The 19806-nt window shown below is 46.8% G+C and overlaps 1 protein-coding gene and 1 non-coding gene across 5 annotated transcripts in view; one reads left to right on the plus strand and one right to left on the minus strand.

Annotated features, from left to right (window-relative positions):
• LOC145655577 (putative uncharacterized protein MYH16) overlaps nucleotides 1-19778 on the minus strand; it is a 19788-nt gene extending 10 nt beyond the window's left edge. Inside the window, exons 1-20 of one of the 4 annotated variants that reach the window (XM_081709074.1) lie at nucleotides 19165-19778; nucleotides 18781-18926; nucleotides 17939-18029; nucleotides 11420-11476; nucleotides 8349-8435; nucleotides 8023-8268; nucleotides 7433-7550; nucleotides 7036-7163; nucleotides 6165-6361; nucleotides 5835-5967; nucleotides 5519-5735; nucleotides 4946-5082; nucleotides 2770-2873; nucleotides 2288-2480; nucleotides 1916-2119; nucleotides 1704-1829; nucleotides 1437-1607; nucleotides 1104-1340; nucleotides 850-996; nucleotides 1-737 (exon numbers count right to left, since the gene is read on the minus strand). The exon at nucleotides 1-737 is cut by the window's left edge and continues 10 nt beyond it. In XM_081709074.1, coding sequence (XP_081565200.1) covers nucleotides 585-737; nucleotides 850-996; nucleotides 1104-1340; nucleotides 1437-1607; nucleotides 1704-1829; nucleotides 1916-2119; nucleotides 2288-2480; nucleotides 2770-2873; nucleotides 4946-5082; nucleotides 5519-5735; nucleotides 5835-5967; nucleotides 6165-6361; nucleotides 7036-7163; nucleotides 7433-7550; nucleotides 8023-8268; nucleotides 8349-8435; nucleotides 11420-11476; nucleotides 17939-18029; nucleotides 18781-18926; nucleotides 19165-19275 — 3003 coding nt within the window. In that variant the 5' untranslated portion in view covers nucleotides 19276-19778 and the 3' untranslated portion in view covers nucleotides 1-584. Of the gene's footprint in view, nucleotides 738-849; nucleotides 997-1103; nucleotides 1341-1436; nucleotides 1608-1703; nucleotides 1830-1915; nucleotides 2120-2287; nucleotides 2481-2769; nucleotides 2874-4945; nucleotides 5083-5518; nucleotides 5736-5834; nucleotides 5968-6164; nucleotides 6362-7035; nucleotides 7164-7432; nucleotides 7551-8022; nucleotides 8269-8348; nucleotides 8436-11419; nucleotides 11477-14278; nucleotides 14408-15969; nucleotides 17897-17938; nucleotides 18030-18780; nucleotides 18927-19164 lie in introns of those variants that run through there. The other 3 variants (XM_081709075.1, XM_081709077.1, XM_081709076.1) reach the window with 3 other exon arrangements.
• Nucleotides 2935-3016, plus strand: trnal-uag (transfer RNA leucine (anticodon UAG)). Its single transcript has one exon. It is a non-coding gene; the product is annotated as a tRNA-Leu (tRNA).
• Nucleotides 19779-19806: the final 28 nt, after the last annotated feature.

Genomic DNA, 19806 nt, shown 5'->3' on the forward strand with positions numbered 1-19806 from the left:
TGTGATATATATATATATATGTGTGTGTGTGTGATATATATATATATGTGTGTGTGTGTGTGTGTGTGTGATATATATATATGTGTGTGTGTGTGTGTGTGATATATATATGTGTGTGTGTGTGTGTGTGTGTGTGTGTGTGTGATATATATATGTGTGTGTGTGTGTGTGTGATATATATGTGTGTGTGTGTGTGTGTGTGTGTGTGTGATATATATATATATGTGTGTGTGTGTGTGTGTGTGTGTGTTATATGTGTGTGTGTGTGTGTGTGTGATATATATATGTGTGTGTGTGTGTGTGTGTGTGTGTGTGCGTGTGTGCGCGCATATATGCTTGGATTTCTTTCAAATCAAATGTGCCGAAGAACAAAACAGTAAAAATAACCACTGTCCAGTTACTTATGGACTTCATTATGTTTTACACAAATGTTGCAGTACAAAAAAGAGAATAATACTGAAAATAAATGCTTGTGGGGACCAAAGTTTTTGTTATTTTAGCATCTGAAATCTTTCTTGGAAATCTTAAATCAAGAAATTCTTTCCAGAGGTCGAGCCAGCAGTTCCCACTCCCGATCAAAGGCACTAGTCAGCCATCAGCTTCTTGAGGGAGTTGAGATAGGTGGGAATGAGAGAACTGACGGACTCGTCGTCATCCGTGAGGATCTTCTCGCCTCTGCCCTCTGACCCAGCAGAGCTGGGTGACCTTACGATCCCCTGGAACGGAGTACTGTAACCCTGCAGAGAATGCAAGAACAGGCGGTCAGTGCAAGCGACGTCCACGAATAACTCCAAATCCCAAGGGACCTGTGCTGCAGGCCGCAGAGACCAGCGTGATGGCGGGACGTACTGACGAATAGCCCTTGCCGAAGCTGCCTCTGTTCTTGCTTCTGATCTTGGTGAGAGCAGACTCAGCGATGTCAGCTCGCTCTTCTGCGTCATCCAGCTCGTGGACGGTCTTCCTGTATTTGGCCAGGTTCGCGTTGGCCTGCTCCTCCTGCAAGAATGCACAGATATCTGCTGAACGCCAACAGTTCTTTCAAATTTTCAGTTTGATCAAGCTAGTGTCAGTGTGACTTAAACGTCGGAATCCCCAAAGCAGACCAACAAAAGCAGGCGGAAGTGGCCGCGATGTCTTACGGCCTCCTCCACTTGTCTCTTGTAGGTTTTCATTTTGATCTGCAGTCTCTCCACCAGCTCCTGCATTCTCTGCTGGTTCTTCTGGTCCTCCTCGGACTGGAAGAGGAGCTCCTTCAGGCGCCGCTCATTCTTCCGCAGCGTCTTCGCCGTCTCGCCGTTCTTCCTCTGCTCCGTCTCCAGAGCCAGCTCCAGCTCCTTCGCCTGCCAGGCCACAATGTCAGAGCGGGTCTTGGTAAAAGTGCGGGGCAAGGTGCCCCGGTGAAGAGGTGGGATTGAGTTGGGATTTTCCATAGTTACCCTGCCTTCCAGTTTCTGGATGATCTTCTTGCCTCCTTTCAAGGCCAGCTGCTCGGCCTCGTCCAGCCGAGCGGTCATGTCCTTGAGCTGCGCCTCCAGACCCTTTTTCACCCGCTGTAGATGCATGCCGTGTTCCTGCTCCACCCTCAGCTCCTCCGCCACCCTCGCGCACTGCACGGAGTAAAGACGTGGCGCCGGGCCCGTCAGACAGCAGCGGGGTCTCACGGGAGAGGGAGCGACGTGGAGGGTCGCAAGCAGCCCACTTACCTCGCACGCTGCTTTCTTGGCCCTGTCGTTAGCCCCTCTGAGTTCGCTCTGCAGTTCCTCGTGTTCCTGGCTCAGCTGCTGAATGTCCACCTCCAGCTTTCGCTTCCCGCTGGATATAGACTGCGCCTGCGGGGACAGAACCAAGAGCGGAAGGGGTTGGACCGGGTTACACATGGCGAGGGGCGAACGGGCCCAGGGTGTCAGAGCTGCACCTGGTTGTCGAGCTCATTGTACTTCTCGGTGGCTTCTTGCAGCTCGGTCTCCAGGGCCTTGCGTGCCCTCTCTGTTGCCTCCAGGCTGGCGCGGCTCTCCTCACCCTCCGTGACCAGCAGGGCGCAGCGGCGCTCCAGCAAGGCATGCTCTTCCCTCAGCTCCTCCTGCACCCGCGCCTCCTCCTCCAGCTGAGACTGCAGGTCCTGCGCCAGCCAGGGAGGGAGAGAAGGAGCGTGCGAGGAAGTGGAGATACGGGGAGGAGAGTCGCAGAGTTGCGAAGGAGACACCAGTTAAGCAGCAGCTCTTGCAAAACTCTGGTTACTTCAAACGCTCTGAACTGTCAGGCTGTGGTAAGGCAGTGCGAGATGAACCTTCATCTGCTGTTGCATCTTCTTGATGGTCTTCGTAAGCTCGCTGTTGTTCTTGCTGAGCAGGTCCACCTGCACCTCCAGATCATTTAGCTCGCTCTCCATCTTCTTCTTCAGTCGCACTCCTTCTGCTCTGCCCTTTGTCTCCACGTCCAAGCCAGCCTGAAGTAACTCCAGTGCCCTCTGGTGGCTTTTTCTAAATGCGGAACACACAGAACACGTCGGTTTCGTTATTTACTTCACAAGTATGTATCGGTCCAGCTGTATTGTAAATGAGACAGAAAACCTGGAGAACACAACGTTGCAAACAAATTCCATCAGAGGTCAAGGAGTCATGTTACTTACCTGAGAGCCTACTATTTCACTTGTGAAAGGTGAGATGGAAAAAAATTAAGAACAGCAAAGTTAGAGAGTAAAGTAACGCCACAATAAATAATGAAATCCCAGCAGAGAGGACAGCAGAAGGTGGAAGGTGAGTAAAGTACCTCATAGTCTCCAGCTCCTCCTCCTTCTCCTGGAGTCGCCGTTCACTGTCTGCTTTGGCTTGAGTGAGTTCCAGCTGCAGGCGAAGTAGCTTGGTCTCCTCAACCTGCAGGCAACAGTTACATGGTGAAAGGTCAGCCTTTAACACAGAGAGGGAAGGGTTCTGTGGTAGCGTGGCCGAGCGGTCTAAGGCGCTGGATTTAGGCTCCAGTCTCTGTGGAGGCGTGGGTTCGAATCCCACCGCTGCCAGGGAAGTTTTAGCTTGCCTTAGTGACACAAGTAAACAGGTCTCCTGTTATGATGTAGGACAACTCTGAAGTGTTTGTTGAATCAGCCTTTTCAGTAAAAAGTGGCGGCTGCCGCTATGATACGACACACTCTATGTCTGGCAACTTGAGTAAATTAGTGCTGGTAAACCTATTCCATAAATGTGAAGTGGAATTATATTAGTGGGATGTCCAAGTTTGAATCTGAGGATCAGGTAATCGTAACCCCCACCACCTTAGAAATACAGCTCTTAGAAAAGAACAGAGTCATAACAGCCTTTATTCCCATCAACAGGAGACGAATGACATTTATATAGTGCATGTCCATGAACAGAAGCTTTGGAACAGTCTAAGTTAATATTACCAGGAATCTACAGAGCGAATCTGGAATACCGGGTATAAAAAAAAAGATCAAAAGAACACACAGAGAGCCACAACAACCAACAAAACAAAACTGAGAACACAGGGTACCATACACACACACAGAGTGAACACACAGTGAGCACAATCTGGAGACACCGGAATCCAATAACAGGGAGAGAATGACATCATGTTACATCAAAAGTGATGCGGTGAACATAGCACTGACATGTATCAGTGCTTAGGTGGCATGGCTGAGCGGTCTAAGGCGTTGGATTAAGATTCTAGTCTCTTTGGAGGTGTGGGTTTTCTCTTTCTGTGGCATTGTTTAACTTGCTCAACTCTTTGTTGCTCATTTATTTAATGTACAAGCTGATTTTAACAGCACAAATGGGTCTTCCCTGTTGCTCAGCTTTCAGCAACTGGCAGCATGGCCATGGTCTGGAAGCATGGCTCAAGAAAGTTTCCAGACTCTGGAAGCATGGCTCAAACAAGGCTCCATAGTCTGGAAGCATGGCTCAAGCAAGTTTCCAGAGTCTGGAAGCATGGCTCCAAATTCCACCACTACCACATGTGACTTTCAGTCGATCAGAATATTAATTACCTGCTCAATGGCTTGTTGGTTGTTTTATTTATCCTGACTATTTTAAATGCAGGCTACTTATTGTACATGCAAATAAAATGTGAATAGATATAAATTTTTATACAATTTTGTCTCTTGCTACAAAATATAGACATGTTAATATTTAGTCCACCCATATTAAACAACATATCAAATCTCCCAATCTCTTGTTCCAATCGCTTTAAATGCAATATAAAAGTTTTACATCCAACCCATGAACTCCATCACACAGCACCAGACAGACCACCGTCTTTCACACTGATATCTACCTTCAGTCATGTATCTCCATCCATCACCTAAAGAAATGGTAGCGCTGGGAGGTCAGACGAGGTCAAACAAGCAGCCTCATGCACCACAGGGCAAAACCCCTGCGCTTTTCAAACAAGCTCCTGATTTCACAACCTCCGCTCCTCAGCAGACTTGACACAGCGAATGAAACGTGTGTAGCAGAAGCCTTACAAAGTACCACAGGCAGCATGGCGTTTTCAAGGCAGGTGAAGGCCTCACAATAAAAGCGCAACCCTCTGGCACTGGGAAAGAGGCTCTATGAAGTAAACAGGGCTTATCCCCACACACCCCTCTCTGTCAGGAGCAGTAAGCCTCAGGAGACCCATTTCACTCATTCCAGACCTCAGGAGAAGTTTTATCAGTTTATCAATCACTTTGATCTCAAAGTGCAATTTGCTCCATGATAATCCTGCTTGTAACCTGCAAGGACTGTTTGCCATTTCCCATGTGCTGCAGATTTTCATAATGGAAAAAAAGTTGCAATAAAATACAACAACAAACAAAAAATGCTAGATGGTTTACGTCAATTAGCACACGTCAGTGGATGTGTAAAAACTTGCACCATGACTCCGTCTGTCCACCGGGACGTGTAGAGTGCTGTGACTCTACGGAGCCCAACCCTGCGCGGGTCTCGGGCTGTACCTCCAGTGCTGCCTCGGATTCCTCCAGTGACGCCTGGAGCTCATCCTTCTCCATTTCCATCTTCTTTCTCATTTTCTGGAGCTCATGCACACTCCTCCCACCATCGGAAAGCTGTTCACTGAGGTCGGCCATTTCCTCTGAAACAACAGCATTATTCTGTAGCGCAGTAACACAGCCAGGTGAACAGGTGAATGGCGCTGTTGTGTATGTGAAAAGCCAGGTTTCCATGACATGACCTGCATTCACTAACAGCTCTCATACCATGTGGGCTCCGGTCTCTGTGCCTCAACTAATCATAGATTTTCGCCAAAAGGAACTGACGTTGTGTGGTCTAAATGCCTCATCACACTAGCTCAGCCTAATTTGTAATGAGGGCTGAAGTAGTTTGAGTGATTTGTATGTTTGCATCTTTCAGCTAGGTGCCTGTATCCAGCGGGAAAGAGATTTGGCTTTGGCCACACTGCAAAGCAGCTGTATCAGGCATCTGTTAGCCGATCAAACGTAAACAATATGGAAGCAGCAAATTAATACAAAACACTAGATCTGGTGTGTGTGTGTGTGTGTGTGTGTTACCCTGCAGGGCCTTGTTCTCCCGGCGCAGGGCCTCACTCTGCTCCATGGCCTCCTCGTAGGCCGTTCTGAGCTTAAAGAGCTCGGCGGCGTGCTGCCTGCTGTCCTTCTGACAGCCCTCCACCTCGGCCCCCAGCTCCTCGCTCTTCTGCCTCCAGTCAGCCAGCTGCTTGTCCAGAACACGCTGCTTCTTCTCCAGCGTCCCCGCCGCGCTGTTGGCCTGCGGATGCACGCCGCGGGGTTAATGAGCCTACAGGCACACCCATGCGCCCTTTGACCTGCCCTTTGACCTGCACTTTTGGGCCAAAGCGAATTTTACCTTCTCCAAGTCCAGGCACAGCTCTTCCACCTCCTCCTGTAGCCTCTGCTTGCTCTTCTCCAGGCTGGAGCACTTGGCCTGCATGGCCTCCACCGCTTCCTCTGCCTCCTGCAGCCGAGATGACAGCTTCTTCCTGCCAGAAGCACCAGAGGAACAGATGGAAGTTTCTCAAGCGCGTGCCGATTGGCACCATAAAGCCCTGCTTGGTTATTCGACTCTGTGAAGGAGGAGTAGCTGTGCCTGTGTGTAGTTTATTGAGTGGGAAGTACATGTGTGGGGTGTCTGGGTGTGTGTGTGTGTGGGAGCAGGAGTGAGCGCGGCGTCCCGTACTTGACCTCCTCTAGCTCGTCGCTGTGCTGGGCGGCGTCGGCCTCCTGGCGGCTGCGCCAGTGTGTGACGTCGCTGTTGAGCTTGGAGACGAGGCGCTGCAGCTCCAGTTTGCTCTCCTGTTCCTCCTCCAGCTGCTCCTTCAGAGCCTCACACTCCTGCCGCACGGCCGCCAAGCTGCTGCCCAGCACTGCTTTACTCTGTGACGCACGTACACACACACACACACACACACACACACACACACACACACAAACAAACACACACACACACACACACACACACACACACACGGACATGGACACACGCACAAACACACACACACACACACACACACGGACATGGACACACACACACACACACACACAAACACACACAAACACACACGCAAACACACACACACACACAAACACACACACACACACAAACACACACACACACAAACACACAAATACACACAAACACACACACAAATACACACACACGCACAAACACACACACACAAACACACACACACACACAAACACACACACAAATACACACACACGCACAAACACACACACACAAACACACACACACACACACAAACACACACACAAATACACACACACACACACACACACACAAACACACACGCACAAATACACACACACAAACACACACACACGGACATGGACACACACAAGCACGCATGTACGCACACGCACACACACACACACACACACACACAAATACACACACACACAAACACACACACACACAAACACACACACAAGCACACACGCACAAAGTAAATGCCTAAAAAAAACCACTAAAGCGGTATAAACACAAACACTGTGAATTGTTGTCAAAGCGGAGCTTTTGTGTTGGGTACCTTGTTCTCCTCATCCAGCAGTCTGCGCAGCTCATCCTGCTGGGCTGAGAGCAGAGTCCGGCAGCGGCTGGCCTGGCTGCACCGGGCCTCCGTCTCGTCCACCTGACGACTCAGCTCGTTATTGTCAGCTGCAGTAACGACAGGGCAAACAGCTCCGGTTACGCTCTGGCCACTCTGAAAGGAAATGCTCAGGCTCTTTTCCAACCCAATTCGTTCTAGCTAACGCAGCTGCATCATATATAGATATCATATATGATTTTGTTGGTAACTCTGCCCAAAGCACGACTTAGGGCATACAAGCAAAGTTCAGTATGTGTTATGAATATGCGTGTTTAGGGCTTTATGCGGACAGCCTAAACCAAAGTGACGACACCTTTTCCTGCCGAATTCCTCCCACCTGTCAGTCTGTTCTTGGTCACCATGGTTTCACTGAGGGCTTTCTGCAATTCTTCGTTCCTAGAATTGGCCTCCGCCAGCAAGTCCTCGAGCTTCCTCAGCTGGGCGTCAGTCGATGCCTGGGTGAACGCAAACCATGTGCATAAATGACATCAATCACGCGGCACAGTTAGCTTTGAGCGTCCTGACTACGCCTGGCTGTGGGTGGAGCTAATGAGGAGAGCAGGCCTGGAGCGGGCAGGATGCCAGACTGACCAGCGTTACTGTTAATGCTGCACTTCCCACAATTCTAAGTCACAAGACCGTGGCAAGAAGCAGATCTTAAAACCATTTCAACCTTCGGATCTGTAGTTTTAGGTGGTGTCACCATTTTATTTCAGGCAATTAAATTTATTTAAGAAATGAATTGCTGCACACAAGCGGACCTGATTTTCCAAGCTTGGGGTTTTAACTCAATTAAATGAAAACGGTTTTGAACTGAACACTGAATTTTTTCCAGAAAGGGAACATCATTTAGCGCCACATGAGCAGATCCCCAGAGGCTCAGCAGGTGAAGGTCAAAGGTGGCTGTTCAGTTTCTGGGGGGCCAACCTTGGCCTTCTGCAGGGCGTCAAGAGAGGCGGCCAGGTCATCCACCTCCAGCCGCAGGTTGTGCTTGTCCTTCTCCAGCTTGGCGCGTGTGCGCTGCAGGCCCTCGCTCTGCTCGGTGAGCTCAGCCAGGGCGTCAGCGTGGCGACGGCGCAGGACTGCTGCCGCGTTCTCCGCCTGCGCCGCCGACTCGTCCAGCTCGCGCCGAAGCCTCTGCAGCTCCGCCTCGCGCTTCTTCGTCGTCTCCATCTACAGACACACACAGACACGTACGCATTAAGAGCAGATGGATGGAGGTAGGTAGGTGAGCAGGGTTGGTGTGAGCGCACCTGCGAGGCAGTGGCGCCTCCTGCTTCCTCCAGCCGGTCCGTCAGGTCGTCCAGTTCTCGCGTCAGATCGGCGCGCTGCTTCTCCACCTGGGTGAAGAGATGCATGTCCGCTGAGCGAAGGCAGGTCTGATTGGCTACGCGCAGCAGTGGGTTTCTACTTCACGTCCTCGTCGCGGAGCTCAGTTTTTCCCCTATACACTGCTGTCTTGTAGACGTCACGCTGTCAGAATGGCTTGTAGATTGTGTGAGTGCAGCAGTGGATTACATGCACCTGGGGAACTGTGCGGGCACCCTGGCACGTGCTGTGCTTGAGCGCGTCATACTCAGATATTTAGAGGGAATTTGACAAACAGCAAATCAAGCTCCCAGATACAAATGCCAAACAACATTAAGTCTCTGCATCCTGTCTCTGTGTGTGTGTGTGTGTGTGTGTGTGTGTGTGTGTGTGTGTGTGTGTGTGTGTGGGTGTGGGAGTGGGTGTGTGTGGGTGTGGGTGTGTGTGGGTGTGTGTGGGTGGGTGGGTGTGTGTGGGTGTGGGTGTGGGTGTGTGGGTGTGGGTGTGGGTGTGTGTGGGAGGACGAGAGAGACAGGCAGACATTTCACAGGATCACGATTATTGTTTAATGACATGAGGATGCCATTGAACCTTTATTGGACCAGCATGTTTTGGAGGTGCTGGTGTGTTACCCGAAGATGTACTGTCCCATCAATGATTAATAAAGCTTTTTTAACATATATAAAAGAATTTATGTAATAAACGAAAATGGAATTAAGCTTCTAATACAGTCTGTTTCCCAATATGTTTCAGATTCTTTAATGCTCACTTAATTGTTAAACTTTCAGACACGCACCCAGGCAAACAGTTCCAGTGTCCGAGCACTCTGCATCTAAACACATGCGAGAGAACGGTTTGTTTTCAGAGCATAACACAAAGCACTACTTTGAGAGTATGAATGATTTGAGCGCCTTAAAACAGTCGAGCCTTCTAAAAACTAACAAAATATAAACAAGGTTTCTTCTGCAATACATCTAGATAAAGAGCACCTCGTCCTCACTTCACAGCTGTTAAGAGGCAGTTGCTACACATCAGCTGATGGAGAATAGGGAACACGAGAGCGATAAGTTCTCTGTCTGTGTGGAGTTTCATGTGTGGCAGTCAGTTAGGAGGACAGCGAGTGGTGCCATGACCCGCGTGGACTTTGAGTCTTCAAACATGCCTATAAAGTGAAAACAGCCCAGGAAAGTTTCACTGCCTGGAATGGGTTGATCCTACATGACTGGACAAGACTGATGGTTGCGCATGACCTTTGAACCCTGAAGGGTCACAAGTTGCCCCTGTCACTAGCACAGTGCACCAGTGCATGGCGTTGTCAACTGTCACTTCAGTTTACTCGCCTATCAATCAAACTTTTTTAGGACAAACAGAGGAGAAATAAAAATTAATCCAGGAAAATCCATCCATAAAAACAAAGGCGAAAAAGCGATTTAGCAATAAAGAGAATTATTTACTGTGTGTGGTTAATTGAGCTTATAACTCTACAATCAGGCCACAAGATGTGCACACAGCTGCCTGTGTGTCTGGAAAATAAATTTCTTTGCAGAAGATCTCCAGACTGCAGTGGTGTCTACCTGATGGTATCTGTGAGGGCAGAACAATGGTGGGACTGTCTGGGTTGGAGGTGTGCTCAGACAGACCCTGAGAGAGTAGGGAGGGTCTGTGAGGGCATGCCTGGGCTCAGCGAGATACAGGGGTGCATGTCTGAGCCTGTCTCTTCACCCTACACCATATATTTACTATTACTTAGGAGATATAAGTTGTGATGATGGCCCCACTGAAAGGAATGAAAATGTCAGGTAGCTGTGTTGCAGATAACACAAAAAACAGTGCTACAATCTTCAGGTGAGTTCAACGCAGCTATGTAACTACATAACACAAGCTGAAGCATTACTTTAAGTAGCCTGCTGGATGTTTTTTGCTCGTATACACAGATCTAAAATGTTTAACTTCTAATTCTTTATTTTTTTAAAGAATATTCTTTATTTTCTTTTAGTCCACTGCCAGGAAACACTGGGAGTTGCAAAACAAGTGGCTTTGTACTTGACAATATAGATATTCTATTATAGTGTATCGTATTGTACTGTATTCTATTCAGTTCTATTCTAAAAGGCTGGTTCCTAGGTATTGTAGCATTACTACTTCTGGATTTAAAGGAAAACAATTGTTTTGTTCATATGTTAAAATATCACCTTAAGAAGTGATTTACAAGTTTTTCATCCAAAAGTGCACATCAGTTTTAAAAGAGATACATCATACATGCTAACCCATGCAGTCCACCATCCTTCACTGTGCTGAAGACATGAGCGTCCCTCGGGGGGCCTGGGGGGGCTCTGGGGGAGATGCCAACCGCCGTGAGGCGGGCTATGCTCGCTCTTGTGCTGTCCCGATTTAAAACACCGTCTTTATTATTCCAGGTGCAAAGAATTTGGGCTGGACTGGAGAGAGCCTGCCCAGCCACCCATTCAGAGTGCCTGCACACGGGCTTCCCTAAACTCCGCCCAGCATCTGGACGCACCCTGTCCTCCACAAGCGCCCCGGTGACATGCGACAGCCGTCAGCTCTGCTAAGGATTAGGAACCTTAGACGAGTGTGGACGGAGGTGTCATTTTCGATCGAAGGTGACGGAGTTTTCATTTGGTGCTAGATCACTGACAAATGCAAAGTAGTCTGCAGCTCCTTAACTTGTTGCTGGAGCTTATAATGAGTGGCCTGTCAATGACTTCTGATGTAATGGAGAGAAGCTTGCATAACCTTGTAATTACCAGCAGGTATTTGCATAACCTTGTAATTACCCGCAGGTATTTGCATAACCTTGTAATTATCTACAGGGTAAATATCACTCCCTGATAAGGTTTGCGGTGACATTCCAGGAGGGCCAGGGTTTGGCATTATGGTCATTAAAAATAAAACTATCTGGACTTCTAGTAATGACCATGAACAAGTGTGGCCTAACTAGATACAGTACAGACAGGATGGAAAGACAAAGAGAATCAAAGGTGAAAGATATATTTACCTTCACCCTCAGAGATCTCTCTGTCTCCAGTTCTTCCTCCAGTTCCTCAATACGGACCTACAGATTGGAGAAAGGAACTAATGAATCTATTGAAACACTGACGTTCAAAATCACACCAAGACAATCAAACAGCGCAATGCATTCTAGTGTTTACTGTACTAATTGTAATTAATCATCTTTTATTAACACATGAGTGTGGGTCTCATATGTTGTCAAAACCTAGTTGTTAGTTGCTTGTTAGCTGTAATTATTTACTGCAGGCGTAGTTTCACCCTGACTGTAGGTCTGAATTGAGGACCGGGCTCAGCACTTTTTGAACTACACTTTTTGAGTTAAATTAGGCTGGTAATCAACATCTGGAGAAGGTTTGGTGGTGCTATCAATCAGTTCATCTATATCTCACCTACAGGACTTCACAAACTCAGCTAAGTATCTTCTCACATTATCTCAATCCTTTATCTCATACATCAAGCATCTGAAATGTGCTTCACAATTCCTGTCCACATATCCCACAGATCTCCTCAACACAATCATAGACGTCTCAATCTCAGCAACCTCACTGACTCACAACGCTTCACACCATCACATATCATGGTGGCAGGAGGGCTCTGGAACTGCCAATCTGCTGTCCAGGAGGCTGACTTCATCTCAGCATTAGCATCCCTCCACTTCCTACACTTCCTGGCTCTGACAGAAACCTGAGAACTCGGCGACTCTGGCTGCCCTGTCCTCTGCCTTTTCATTTACCCATTCTCCAAGACGTCTCAGCAGGGGTGGTGGCACAGTACTAATGTCTCCAGAGTGGCGTTTCACTCTACTTTCCTTCTCCTCTTTTGAATTCCCACCAAAATTCTTATCGTTGTCATCTATCGCCCTCCAGGTTCCCTAGATCACTTCATTGATGAGCTCGACATCCTTCTGAGTCAATTCCCCATTGAAGGATATCCACTCATTCTCCTTGGTGACTTCAACCTTCCATCAGACAAGCTGCATTCCTCCTGCATCCTTCCACTGTTGACAGCATTTGGCCTCACCCTCAACCACTCTCCTCCGACTCACAAAGCGGGAAATGTTCTGGACCTGATCTTCACCCAGACCACCACCACATCGGACATCAGTCACCCCCCTCCACCTCTCTGACCATCACTTTCTATCCTTCTCTCTCTCCCTTCCTTCTCTTTCCATCCAGTCCTCTCCAACATGTTCCTCCTCCCTCCATCGCAATCTATACTCCATAACTCCCTCTTCCCTTACTTCTACTATTTTGTCCACCCTTCCTCACCCTGACTCTCTATCCTCTCTCTCTTTGGATACAGTTACTAATTTTTTCATTTCTACACTCTCCTCATCAATGACTCTTCTGTGCCCTCTCTCCTCTAGACCTGCTAAGTCCTCCCCACCTGCCCCCTGCCTAACAGAAACACTTCACTGCCACAGGAGAGAACTAAGGACTGCAGAGAGGCGGTGGAGGAAATCTCGTGTAGATTCAGACCTCAGCTCATACAAGTCTCTCCTTTCCAAGTTCTCACTGGAAGTAACATCTGCAAAGTCATCCTACTACAGAGAGAAATTTAGATCATCATCTGATCCACGCAAGCTCTTCACTATTTTTTCTTCTCTCCTTAATCCTCCCCCTCCTTCCTCATCTCTTACTCCGGAGGATTTCATCACCTTCTTTGAGGAGAAGGTTGCAGCAATCCACCAGTCCTTTTCCTCTGTTCCCACTCCTCCAACCAACGTGCATTCCCCAACATCCAACTCTCTGACTTCTTTCCTCTCTCCTCAGATGAAATTCTTCAACTCTTGACTTCCAGCAATCCAACTACATGTCCACTGGATCCAATTCCTTCTGCTCTGTTCCAGACAATCACAATAGATCTGCTTCCTTTCATCTCTATCATCATCAACAACTCCTTATCTTCTGGATACATGTCTACTGCATTTAGAAGAAGGCCACACTTGACAGCTCCAGTGTTACCAACTACAGACCGGTATCACTTCTCTCTTACCTCTCAAAAGCCCTTAAACGAGCAGTTTATAATCAATTGTCTCTTTTTCTCACCCAGAACCAGCTGCATGATCCCAATCAGTCTGGCTACAAACCAGCACATTCTACAGAAACGGCCCTCATAGCAGTGACTGAGAAACTTCATGCCTCTAAAGCTGCCAAACAGTCATCTGTTTTGATTCTTCTAGACCTTTCATCAGCCTTTGACACAGTGAACCACGACATTCTTCTCTCTGTTCTTTCCGGGCTTGGTGTGACTGGTTCTGCTTGGAGATGGTTTCAGTCCTATCTGAATGGATGGTCCTATTAGGTGACATGGAGAAGCTCCACATCCAAACCATGTAGACTCTCCACTGGTGTTTCACAGTATTAGGCCCCCTTCTCTTCTCTTTGTATATTCGTTCTCTTGGTGATGTAATATCTTCTCATGGTTTCTCCTACCACTGCTATGCTGATGATACCCAATTATTTCTCTTTTCCACCCTCTGACACGCAGGTCTCCAGACGTATCTTGGCATGCTAGACTGACATCGTGTCATGGATGACAGCCCATCACTTGAAGCTCAACCCCAGTAAAACCGAGTTTCTGTTCAACCCATGTACTCCCAACCCTTACCATGACCTCACTGTTTCCTTTCAGAACTCCCTGGTATCACCATCCGAAGCTGCCCCTAGCCTGGGCGTAACGTTGGACAACCAGTTGTCATTCTCAACTCATGTTTCTAATCTAACCCGGTCTTGCAGATTCCTCCTTTATAACATATTAAGGATTCGACCATTTCTTTCGCAGGAAGCTATCCAGGTGTTTGTGCAGTCTCTTGTGATCTCAAAGCTAGACTACTGCAACTCACTACTTGCTGTTCTTCCTCTAAGAGCCAGCAAACATCTACAACTTGTCCAGAATGCAGCAGCACGACTGGTCTTCAATCTTCTGAAGTTCACACAAGTTACTCCACTGCTGCACTCCCTTCATTGGCTCCCTGTAGCGGCACAAATCAGATTTAAAACCTTGATGCTTGTCTACAAAGCCAAAAATGGACCAGCCCCTTCATACATGAGGTCAATGGTCAAAGCCCAATCCGTACCTTGAGTACTTCAAATCTCAAGTATGGCTTGGCTTGAAATACCTTGAAATACCTGCGTTTCAGTCAAATGCAGACTGAAGACCCATGTATTTGCAGAATATTTAAAGGACAACTGACACTGCTCTCATATTGACTGACTAATTTAGTACTTATTGTAGGATATTGTTTATGTTGTTTAACAAACTCTAGCACGTATTGTTTATAGTACTTATCATTGTTTAAGACAGACCTTATATATTTTGCACTTCTAGGTATCAGCATTCATCCCAGTATTCTACAGTATTCTAGTTCATTGGTATGTTTGATTCTAAACTACTGTACTGTACTAGGATATATTCTATGAGAAAATGACAAAGAACTTTTTTAAGTATTTTCTCTTAAAATATTGTAAATGGTTTGTTATATAAAGGCAGCAGTGCTGTGGTGAAGGTTGTTTGGGGCTTTTAGTCTGCATGGTGGCGAATTTTAAACCAGGTAGCAATTTAGAGGAACATGGATGGCTACCAGTATTATATGTACAATGACCCAAAGTCAACATACTTTCTTCCTAAGGCAGGTCCTCGTAATACCAGCCAATCTCCATTAGTGTACTATACTTTGTGGTAAAACTGAAAAAATAACATCTGCTTTCAACCACCTGGCCCCGTCCCCAACAACAACAAAACCCAACTATTTAATCTTTAAAAAATATCCGCATCTGTTTTTTTTAGTCTGGTCTGCACTGGACTGCACCGGTTTCCTCATTTAAAAAAAAAGAAAGAAAAGGCTTTCTTTTCGAATTCCTGTAATTGCATCCAGTTGTAAGATAAGGTTGCCATTTGCAGTGGCAACATAATCATACAGCGTAGAACCACAGAGGAACAGAGAGCAGTGTTACTGTACGGTGAAAATACCGTACAGTAACTGCACAAGGTCAAGCACGCACCCCTGTTTTACTCTTCCAGAAGTTACATTTTGATTTTTCATCACCATTTTATTGACTACGTAAAAGTTTACTGTCCTATCTTATAATTCGCCTGAATGCAGGAAAACGCAATATATAGACGCCTTGGAGCAGTTCAGATGGGCTCTGAAGTAAAGCAGGCTATGATTCAAATTTATGATGGCAAGGCTGATAATTATTAGCTTTCTTTGTTGTGCCTCGTAGCATAAAATAATCCCGTGTTGCTGAGGGTATGCTGGAAGTATATTTAACAAGCTATATAGCTGGAGGATGTTACACATGTACATATATCCTGACAACCTCAGCAACATTCATGCATGCCCACACACACCTAAACACACAGATTAGTATGTAAACTAGGTCAAACCCAGATCAAACCAAAGCCCCAACTGCTAATACTACAATTTGCTTTAACCATATCACACTAGAATCCCAGACAAAGACTCACTTCAACAACCAAAGCTGTAACACTCACATAAGAATAAGTCTTATTATAACACCACTTAAAACTCACATGCCAACGCAGGACTTCTGCAGAGAGCACAGCCATGTCCGAGCAGCAGTCAGATGGAGCCAGACTGACACACACACACACACTCACACACACACTCACACACACAAACGTTTGTGTAGTGCTCCACCGTGCTGTGAGAGGCTCCACCCCGCATCTCCTCTCCAAAAGCAAAACGCTTTTCTTTGATCAGCTGGTGTAAACATCTGAAGGGTAAGTCTAACTCTTTTGGAGGTCTGACTGCAGGTCACGGGGAGAATCTTGCTGCCATGGCATGAATTATATCCCTATTTGAACATTTATTTTGTCTCCTTGTCTGCATAATTGGACATTCTTACGGGTTTATCATCTCAGCTGTTACAGTGTACTCATAACCATAGGCTGCAAATGGACCACATATGTGAGACTGTCTGATGAGTCCAAGCGATTTTTAATAGCATTTAATAGTGTAACACCAGCCTAGTGAAGGGGTGGTTGGGTGGGTTCTGAAGCCATCAGATTACAATCCCCTTTGGCAACTCAGACCTGAGCCTGCACCCAACATGTTCCATCCACACGTCCACCAGTCTTCATCTGCACTGACGTTAGTGGACTTTATGCCCCTGATGTCCTTTGGACTCTTAACCCTCTGAGCATCTAGTGCACGGAGTACAAGCTTTACAGCACAACATCGGATAAGGGCCAGACGAAGCAAATTAGACATACAGTTATAAAACTACACAAATAATCTTAAAATCTTGGATGAGCTGAAACTTTAAGACATGAACTTTGTGTAACGCAAAAGAAGAGAGGAATGTTAAGCCTGCAGGCAACACTCCAGTAATATGTTTTATAGTACCACAATATAATAATTAATAATATATTAATAATAATTAATAATAGATTATTGCATTGTGCTCAAATACTAAGGGATATATTTTTCAAAGAATACACAGAAATTCAACAGCATTTAAAGCCAGCTCAACTTTTGGGTGTTGCGTCCGTTTGGAATCAATCTCACTGACACTCAAACAAAAAGGCGCCATCTGAAAGAGTCCGATGGGTCGATCCACTAAACTAACGTGGCGGGGGGGGTGCTCCTGTCAAACCTGCTGGGCTTTTGTTCCCTGCTGGGTCCCCCTAAGCTCTGATGAATGAAGGGCAGTCCATAAAGCACGCACTGTGTGGCACAGATAATGACGGGCTAAGCGCGCAAACGCGTCCAGTTTTGCCGAAGCTCGGATCCCGTTTCAGACACGTTGGCTCAAACAAAAGTTTCTCTGTGGTATGGCCCGGAGGTTGAGGAGCTCCTCAACTAAGAAGCGACAGGGTCTTGTCTGCTGTGTCCTTTGCTTTGGTACAAATTAAAGTTCAGGGGAGAAGCTAAATATACTATGTGTCAGCGAGCAATATTACACATCCCGAAATGACTGAAGATACCTTTAATGATCATAGCTGTCTTTAATCACACTGAAGTTTACGTCATATCTCTAACTAAGGCGTCTAACCCTGTGATTAGTCTCATAATGCCCAACTAGCATGCGGCAGAATGTAAAAGAAAACATATGGGTCTGTTTGTTCCATGACATCACAGCTGAAGGAGAATACAGGAGGTCCGTAAAAGTTGTGTCCCACCTACATGCCACAAGGAGTGACAGAGGTCAAGCTCACGCAACCTGTGATGCCTTTTACATACCTGAGGCATGATCTACAGTGGTGTCCCTTCTGAAGAACATCTTCTACCTGCCTATTTACCAGAGGTTGGGGTTGCAAGGTCAGCACACAAAGTGCGTTTGAGCTACGCAGATAATATCTCGCATTCCGATTTGGGGTTTGCATCAGAGAGATGGTTATCGGTTTGTTGCCACCCTAGAGCTGAGGGGCTGCTTTGGGAAGGTTTGGAGTGGGTGGGGGGACGAGGCACAAGCCCACAAATCAGAGATCTGGACCCCAGCAGCTGAAAGACAGGAATGCCCCACCCCATGGGCCTCACCTGCTGTTCCTTAGTCTTTTTCTGGAGGCCTGCACTCAGTGCTTCCTCTGCCTCTAGCTGGCTGCTGGCGGCACTAATCTCCATATCTTTCCTGACAGGATACAAAGAGCGAGAGAGAGAGAGAACAGAGAGACATGACAGGACTAATCTAGCACGTGTTTGATGTGGTTGGCACTCCACGTCTGAGAAGCGTCATCCCATGTTTCAGTTGTGGGGTTATTAAAATGTCACTCAAATGTTGCACATTAGTGGATTTATTCAAGTAGAAAATGTCACTGAAGACACACTGCACTGCAGTAGGACGAATACCAGCTTGAAGCTCCTTTGTTTATGCTCTGTCCTTTAAGATGATTATTTAAATGTACACTAGTATCATAGATAAACAAAAACAATCATTTTGTAACAAATCATATTGTTTTGCTTACTGAGGTCAATGGACACTTGGTATGGTATGGATACATAGTGGAGATGATTGAAGGCTACAGGTCCTCTATGGTAGGTCCTAACAAGCCTGAACACCTCAGAGAACCTGGAGGCTTCTAAGCCACCAAAGCTTAGATAATGGCTCTCCAAGCAGATATCACGATACAGCTTCCACAAGGCATCCAAACATCTGTTTTTTTGCAGAACTGGGACATCTATGTCCACCATCTGGTTATGGGCAAAAAACATCTCTAAACTTTGGCAAACTTTACTAAACCTGATTACTTTTTTGAGGTAGAAAAAGCACACTGTAAGTTACATATATTCTAAAATAAATCCCAAATATAATTAGTAATTCATAACATTAACCCCAGGCAGTTGGTCCAGACTCGCAAACAAGCTGAGGATAAATGACTCACTTTTTGATGAGCTCCTCCAAACTGGCCCTCATCTTTCCCAGCTCGTTCAGGTTCTCCATGTTGCTCCTGCTATCTCCCTCCAGTCTGCGCCTGCTCCTCTCCAACTCGCCGCGCTGCTTCCTCTCCTCCTCCAGCTGCTGCTCCAACTGAGGTGCGCAGACGAGGATGCCCCATCACACAGAGAACCCCAGCAGCTCCGGGATATGCTCAGAGCCAGCTGCACCCGCCGTGCTTTGACGCACGACTCCAAGGCCAGGAAGGACAACCCAAACGTTTGCAAGCGCGAGCATCGGGACCTGATCATTTTGGACGCCGCCGCAAAAAAGCGGCGATTCGTTTGCTCGCCACGCCGGCCCGATGGCCTCGTAAATAAGCCATACTCACCTCCTCCACGTGCTCCTGGAGCCTGGCTTTCTCCTTAGTCAGGAGGTTGACCTTCTCCTCCTCGCACTGTAAGTCCTCGATGGCTTGCTGGGAAGGAAAAATAAACCACATGGCCTGGGTCTGTGCAGCAGATAAGGCCCCACAGCTCGGCTGCGTTCGCTGCACAGCTGGACACGTTCATTCACCTTGAGCGTGGAGTTTGTCAGAGGAAGTCTGCATGCTTGATGGTTTAATCAACTCCAATCCTTCATCTCAAAATCAGTCTTCAAGTATCTGACATATTTGTAGTTCTTTACAGGACGCAGTCAGAGCCGTGGGAAAGTTATTTTAAAAGGTTGCTTCATACGCATCACAGGAGCAGGCACTTTGACAGCAAGGATGGATTATTTAAGCATGATTTTCACTGCAGTATAGTATTTCCTCATGTTTTGCTAAGTCCATTATTATTAAATGACTAACAAATTATGCCTGTAATAATGGTTTATAAAACATTAAATCTTTCCTTAAGTCTTTTTTAATTTAGACTCTTGAGGGTTTTTTTTTTGGTTGTTAAAACGTAGGGCTCCTCTCTAATAAAAACAATGAAGTCGGCAGGCCGGGCCCTGGAAAATTCCGTTCCAGAACACAGGACAAAGCTGGTCT

The sequence above is a fragment of the Electrophorus electricus genome, unplaced genomic scaffold (genome assembly GCF_041902795.1).
Source record: "Electrophorus electricus isolate QZ-2024a unplaced genomic scaffold, ASM4190279v1 Scaffold284, whole genome shotgun sequence".
Classification (NCBI taxonomy): Eukaryota; Metazoa; Chordata; class Actinopteri; order Gymnotiformes; family Gymnotidae; genus Electrophorus; species Electrophorus electricus.